Genomic DNA, 7,500 nt, shown 5'->3' with positions numbered 1-7,500 from the left:
TGAATAGTGGACTGCATCTTCAAAAGATTGAATGAAAATGTACCCATGTTTTTCCCTGTACCCTGATCTCTCTCTCTCTCTCTCTCTCTCTCTCTCTCTCTCTCTCTCTCTCTCTCTCTGTGTCTATCTGTCTATCTGTTTGTCTCTCCTTCAGTATTTGAGTGTGTTGCGGACATGTGAAGGCTATAATGAGGTGGCTTTCCCACACTGCTCATGTGACTCGCGGAGGAAGGGTCACGTGATCGCAGCCATCAGCACCCTGCACTTCAAGCTCCACGCCTGCACAGAGGACGGCACACTAGAGGTGTGTGTGTGTGTGTGTGTGTGTGTGTGTGTGTGTGTAATCAGAAGAGCTGTCTCAGAGTAAATTGGGTTGAAAGAGGAAGGATGTTGCGCTACAGAATTCACACGTCAATCATGTGACCGCCTTAAGATGTGGATGCGTGTGTGTACATTCACTAGTCCCTGTCACGGGGTGTGTGTAAATATTGATGCATCTTTCATGTATGTCAATTGGCATTGATTAAACCCATATAAACTTTTTTTTAATGAAATGTCTTCATGGCCTATAAATTACTTGAATGTAACCCTACATGTTTGCCTTATTTAGTATTTGTGGAGCTATGAATATGCAAATTAGCTACACCTAGCTTTTCCTTGGATAGCTATCGTTTCGACGTAGCCTTATGCTAATGATATGTAAAAGTGCCATCCCGACAGTTGATGGGATTGGTTCCTTAGATATGTGATGTATGAAACCCAGGCTGTCATTGGAAATACTCAGCCATGGCATTGACAGCTTATTACGCTCATGACATGTGGTGTATTATATAAAAAACACCATATGGACATGTTAACAAGGTTGAAAAGTTGATATTCACTGGAGGCGGTCTTCCATACCGTCTCTCCACTCAGAACCAGGTGATAGCGTTTGAGTGGGTCTTACATCCCGTCTCTCCACTCAGAACCAGGTGATAGCGTTTGAGTGGGTCTTACATCCCGTCTCTTCCCCTCAGAACCAGGTGATAGCGTTTGAGTGGGTCTTACATACCGTCTCTCCCCCTCAGAACCAGGTGATAGCGTTTGAGTGGGTCTAACATACCGTCTCTCCCCCTCAGAACCAGGTGATAGCGTTTGAGTGGGTCTAACATACCGTCTCTTCCCCTCAGAACCAGGTGATAGCGTTTGAGTGGGTCTAACATACCGTCTCTCCCCCTCAGAACCAGGTGATAGCGTTTGAGTGGGCCGAGATGCAGCGCTGGGACACAGACGAGGAGGGCATGGCCTTCTGCTTCGAGTACGCCAGGGGCGAGAAGAAACCACGCTGGGTCAAGATCTTCACACCTTATGTGAGTCTAACAACACACACACACACACACACACACACAGAGATATACATCCACTTACACACAGCTACTTGTCACATTCAAACTCACCAAACAAATTTCTGTTGCGTGATTTCTTGAAATTCCTTCAGTTGATGTGTGTGTGTGTGTGTGTGTGTTTTGTGGCCGTAGTTTAACTACATGCACGAGTGCTTCGAGAGGATCTTCTGTGAGCTCAAATGGAGGAAAGAGGTGAGTCAGTCATTACAAACTCTCAGCACTACAGACAATATACAAACTCTAACACCAGGCCCCCACTATGCATCCAATTTACTTTAATCTGTTTCTCCATCTCTCTCTTTCTCTCTTTCCTTCTGATGTTCATGAAAGGTTGAGGAAGAGGCTTCAGACAAGGACAATAAGAACTGCAGTAACAATGGTAGGTGCTCCTGTCTGTCCCCTAGCTTGTGTGTGTGTGTGTGTGTGTGTGTGTGTGCGTGTGTGATTACAGCCCCAGTAAAACACGAAACGCAAATGTCCTGAACATCTCTCCTGCAAGAGAACACAGCTGATTAGTTTCCTTTTGACGTTGTTGGTCAAAGTTGAGTCAGGCGATTGCGTAACGTCTATTCATCCGACTGGCGCTTCTACCTGAATAGATTTGCATGTTGAGGAAAGCGCGCTGAGACCGTAGGTAAACAGAACTGGGTGTCAAGGTTTCCAGGTTGTGCTGGAATATTTTTAATTCAGTGCAGTTCTCAGTGTCGTTATTGGCATGGAGAGGTGTCGAGATCAAGCAATCTAACTACTGAAAAGGCATGGAAGAACTAACAACAGCACTAATACATGTCTTTTTTTTATCAACAAGGTGCAAGAATGAAATGAAAATAGTGGTAGTGAATTTAACTGTACATATATTTTCGCGTGTGTGTGAGCGTGTGTGCGTGCTGGTTCACGAGAGCCCATAAAAGTGGCTCTTTGCCCTAACCACAGGAGAGTCACGTGTGTGAGCATGTGATCTTTAAATCCAACACAACAATGAGCAGGTCAGAAAGGCTACCGCACACTTCCTCTTTCTATTTCTGCCTATATACCTCTAACAATCTCTATCTCTCTCTTTCTCTCTCTCTCTCTCTCCCTGTCTTTATTTCTCTTTGTCTGTCTCTGACTTTTTGCCCTCTCTATCTCTCTCTGTCTGTCTCCTCCTCCTCCCAGTGTGCAGTGAGCTTTGGTCTTTGACTGGCAAAATGCAGAATATGTGCAGGCAACCAACCAGTGACCGTGTATGAATCTCAATATGTGTATGAATCTCTCTCTCTCTCTCTCTCTCTTTTACATCTCCTACATTCCTTCTTTCCTCTTTCATTTCTCTTTCGTTTTCTTTCCCTCTCTCCCTCTCTCACTCACCCTGTTCCTCTGTGTCTCTCCCCCATCCAGAGTATCTCTCACCACTGGAGCAGCCCCAGGCCTGGCGACACGTGGGGGGAGAAATCGCCACCTCCTAAAGGCTCCCCAGCGAGCAGGAGACCCACACACGCTCTCACACACACACACACACACACACACACACACACACACACACACACAATGCCCCCATCAGCCATCCCACACCCCTCACACTCCAGCATCGCACACATACACACGCATACACACGCATACACACGCATACACACGCAAACATACACACACACACTCACACACACACAGACACACACACACAGACACACACACACAGACACACACACACAGACACACACACACAGACACACACACACAGACACACACACACAGACACACACACACAGACACACACAGACACACACACACAGACACACACACAGACACACAGACACACACACAGACACACACACATGCATCCCACTCCACCGCAGGGCTACTACAGCAAGGACCCAGAAGACAAATACAACGTTGATGAAGGTGGTTGACGAAGATGATGAGCAGGAGGTGGAGGATGGTGAAGATGATCGTCAAGAATAGATGCTCATGCCATTCGTAGATGACACTTGATGATACTCTCAACGCATCACCAGGGGCGGGACTTTGGCTGTTATCATGCCACGCCATTGGTTGAAGAAGCAGAATGGCAGGACTGATTGGTCAGTGCTGCCTTGGTCTGAATGAGTATTGGTTAAAAACGGGTAAGGGGTCGTGGTCTCTGCTCCGTGTCGTATTGGCAAAGTGGCAAAGGGAGCAACATGCCGCCTGATTGGTTGGCAGGGCCAGTGTTACAACGTGAATGGTCAGAACCCGAGTATTTTACATGCTGCTAGTTTGATTCGCTGACAGTAGGGAGGAGGGGGCTAGATCTCAAATGGAGATCTTCTCCACTAACTCCTGTCAACGATGAAACTAGAGTGTTTTTCTGGAAAGTACTTAGTGGACAGACAAACTTCCAGCCAGTAATGGTCTCAAAAGGCAACTAAAACTCAAAACCACCAGTCTGGTACTTAAAGCAGATTTGGTGGAGGGGATAAAAAAAGGAAAGTTATATTATTAAATAATGTATCTTGAGAGAATTTTATCTCTGAAAACTAACCCCAGTCAAAAGGACTCCAGTTGAGCGGGCACTCGTCTAGTATTTATGACTCCCTCTCAGTGAGGCCTCACATGAAAAGGTGTTATCCCACACAAAAACAGAGGCAAGAGCTCTGGCTACAGCCAAATGATACCCCCTGTGTTTTCAGTCTATATAGACAGACCCCCCTCAACCTGAGGATCTGAGGAATCGAATAATGCATCATGTATGTGTCCGGAAAGTCGATGTCTGTGAAAGGTGTGTGTGTGTGTGTGTGTGTGTGTGTGCACGCATGGATGGGTGTTTTGTTGGTGTGGGTGCAGTACCGGATAATTCCAACAGAGGGCAGTGGTGTGTAGTGTCAGATTTGCCTTGTTGAGAGAGAGATTGAGAGAGAACGAGCTGAGAAGGAGGGCTAATAGCGTGTGTGTGTGTGTGTGTGTGTGTGTGTGTGTGTGTGCGTGCGCGTGCATTTGTGAAAGCTTGTGCACTTATGTCTGTGTGTGTCACTGCACATTTGTGTGTGTGTGTGTGTGTACGCACACGTGCTAGTGCCCTTACACCTGCGTGTTTGTGTGGGGTGTGTGTGTGTGTGTGTGTGTGTGTGTGTATAATGAGTGGCTAGGCAGAGCTCCCCATCCACATCAGTGCAGAGCTCCACAGGGCTTAGAGACTCCCCACACAGCTGCACACAGGAGCAGAGGGATCAGGCCAGATTATTACCTCAGTGGGGCTGAGCGCATGAGGAGCACACAACCTGGAAATTAAGCATGGGCTACCTTGTACATGCTGTTTCTCTCACTCTCATGCTTTCTTTCTCTCTCTCTCTCTCTCTCTCTCTCTATTTCTCTCTTTCTCTTCACGTGTATCCTTCACTCCATCCCTCTCATTCCATCTCTATCTCTGCCATGCTCTGTGTGTATGCGAAGGTCTGTGGAGATGAGTTCACAGAGTGGATCCTGTTGTTTCCGTGACGGCATCACACTGACAGCTGTGTGTTGGTCTTGGCCAGAGTTGCAGTTAAATACAGCCCCCTTCTGGTTGGGCTCTGGACACTTTTAATTGGTTGCCCCTAAAGATGTCCGTGTCCTTTGTGGTCAAACAACCATACACACACACACACACACACACACACACACACACACAGACACACACACACACAGACACACACAGGTTTTGCTTTTCTCATCCTCTTCATTAAAGTCAAAATCTCTCTCCCACACACACACACACACACACACACACACACACACACACACTCCCAGGTCTTTCCAATCCTGTCTTTGGCTGGAGCTAGAGCTGCGGTTCTTTGATGTTTTGTGTTGTAACTCTAAATGAGAGCAGAGCCCCTGGGGAGTGGAGTTTCACCCTCTCAGCTCCCAGTGTCCTCCCTGGGTCCCTCTGCATTCACAGCCTGCTTCGTGCTCTCTCCCCCTCCCTCTCCCTCCCTCTTTCCCTCTCTCTCCCACTTTCCCTCTCTCTCCATCCTTCCCTCTCTCTTCCTCTTTCCCTCTCTCCATCCTTCCCTCTTACCCTCTCTCTGTTGCCCTCTGAGCATCTGTCTCCCTCTCTCTCCCACTTTCCCTCTCTCTTCACCCTTCCCTCTCTCTCCCACTTTCCCTCTCTCTCCCTCCTTTCCTCTCTCTCCCTCTTTCCCTCTCTCTCCCACTTTCCCTCTCTTTCCCTCTCTCTGTTGCCCTCTGAGCATCTGTCTCCCTCTCTCCCTCCTTTCCTCTCTCTCTCCCTCTCTCCCCCTCTTTCTCTCTCTTCCCCCCCTCCTTCTCTCTCTCTTATGTGTTTCTTCCACTGACTGCCTGTCTTCTGTGCAAAAGTATGGTTGAATATACCAGAATGTATTTCGAAGCCGGGAGCTTGAGACGAGTGTTTTTGCTCTGCAGCGGGAGCAATTCCCTCTTCACTCCGCTCTAGTTCAGATTCTCATGTGAATCGTCAAATTGTCCACTTCTTGGAGATCCAAGGACGAGACACGGCTGGCCGAACCTCTTGCTGTGTGATGAGAAGTTCGCTTTTGAGGTTTACAGTTATTTCCGATTTGAGTGTTAGCCGGGGGGGTTTTAGGGAAATTTGTGGCATTCCTTAGGGTGAGCGAGGTCCTTTTTGTTTTAACCGTGAGGGAATCGAATCCTAAAATAAAAAATAAAAAAAAACATTTGTCTGTGTTCAACATTAAACGTGTAAATTATTGCCCAAGTGTCGTTTTCACTAAACACTCTCTGTAGGCAAAACTGACTGAAAAACTTTAATTTATTTTATTCTTTCTTTCTTGTTTTTTTTTTTTTTTTGGCATAAATGATGGAAGTAACAGGAAATTCTATTATAGTGTAATGTTAGGCCTAGTTTGTTCTGTGTAGAGTGTGGGTTGGGGTCTGACATGTTGGTTCTGTTCTCTTCTGTTTGTTTTGTGGGCAGAGGGGAGGGGGGCGGGGGGGGGCGGGGGTTGCTATGCGCTAACAGCACATGTCAAATGAAGGCCTGCCATGGTGCAATTTTTTTCATCCAGCTTCTGACATGAATTAACAAAATGATACTGAGGAGCGGACGGATAGTTTTATATCTAAAACGTGTGATGGTTGAACTAACCAATAAAACAAGTCATGTAGAGTATTACATTGTAACATATTTTAAATAAAATGATATATTGATTCAAAGCTATCTGAGTCTTTTTTTTCCCCTGGTCATTGCTCTCATATATACACTCTTTCTCTCTTTCCTTCTTACTGTGTGTGTGTGTGTGTGTGTGTGTGCGCGTGCATGCATGCATGCTTATCCACAGTCTTATTGTTTCTCATGAGCTTTTCATAGTTAACTTCATTAAAGAAAAATTATGAAAAGAGAGGTTTGTCACTGCTGAAAGTATCACCACGGAGCTGATGGCCAGACAACAATCAGCAAAGGATCCTTAAGAGTTCAAGGTGAAACCGTCAACAGTAAAAGTGCAGAACCTATAAGAGTCTATGAGATCGCAATGACGACGACGACGAAGATGACGGTGGTGATTTTGTTATTGATGTTATATCTCAGATTATCATTATTAAAGAGCCTGTTACTCCTACAATACTAGCAGAATTATGTAAAGCCTCCAAGGTTTTTCGATTAGTCTGACTGTCCACTAGACTTGTCAGGGCGTGGGCAGTAGGCGGTGCTCGCTGTGGTGTGACGGTACCCAGAGGAGCCATCAGGACTGTTTGGTTAGCAGGAGAGGCTGTTGGCCGCCGCCTGGAGATGCCCTGCTGTTCTACATGGCTAATTAGCACCACTTACATACATCCCAGACAGGGTCACTGCAGGACAGTTACTGCAGACTGAACATTCATCCCTATTGAAGAGGAGCCTGTGGGGAACTGGCGTGGAGTGGCGAGCTGGTCTCCGCTGTAGCCTACTTCTGCTGGAGCCCACAGGTGGCCAGAGAGTGGGGCCGTTTGGGGACACTGGTCGGTATTTGTAAGCAGTTTTGTTACTGCAAGGATTGCATAGCAGCCAAATTAGAACAAATACGCTTCAAACCATTTTATCAACGCTAGGGCTAATCTGCTACTATAACAACTAAACAAAGGATCAGTGAGTGTCACTTCCAATCACTACTGTTCTTATTCCTTGCTGTCTCTACGTTTTATCTGT

At 46.6% G+C, this 7,500-nt stretch overlaps 1 protein-coding gene across 1 annotated transcript in view; it reads left to right on the top strand.

The window, feature by feature from the left end:
• Positions 1-2,910, top strand: part of snx27a (sorting nexin 27a) — a 19,260-nt gene extending 16,350 nt beyond the window's left edge. The window contains exons 9-13 of the mRNA XM_031585860.2: positions 155-304; positions 1,221-1,349; positions 1,518-1,577; positions 1,716-1,764; positions 2,763-2,910. Coding sequence (XP_031441720.2) covers positions 155-304; positions 1,221-1,349; positions 1,518-1,577; positions 1,716-1,764; positions 2,763-2,830 — 456 coding nt within the window. The 3' untranslated portion in view covers positions 2,831-2,910. The remainder of the gene's footprint in view (positions 1-154; positions 305-1,220; positions 1,350-1,517; positions 1,578-1,715; positions 1,765-2,762) is intronic.
• Positions 2,911-7,500: the final 4,590 nt, after the last annotated feature.

The sequence above is a fragment of the Clupea harengus genome, chromosome 19 (genome assembly GCF_900700415.2).
Source record: "Clupea harengus chromosome 19, Ch_v2.0.2, whole genome shotgun sequence".
NCBI lineage: Eukaryota > Metazoa > Chordata > Actinopteri > Clupeiformes > Clupeidae > Clupea > Clupea harengus.
The sequence above is the reverse complement of the archived record's forward strand: the minus strand, read 5'-3'. Positions and strand labels throughout refer to the sequence as shown.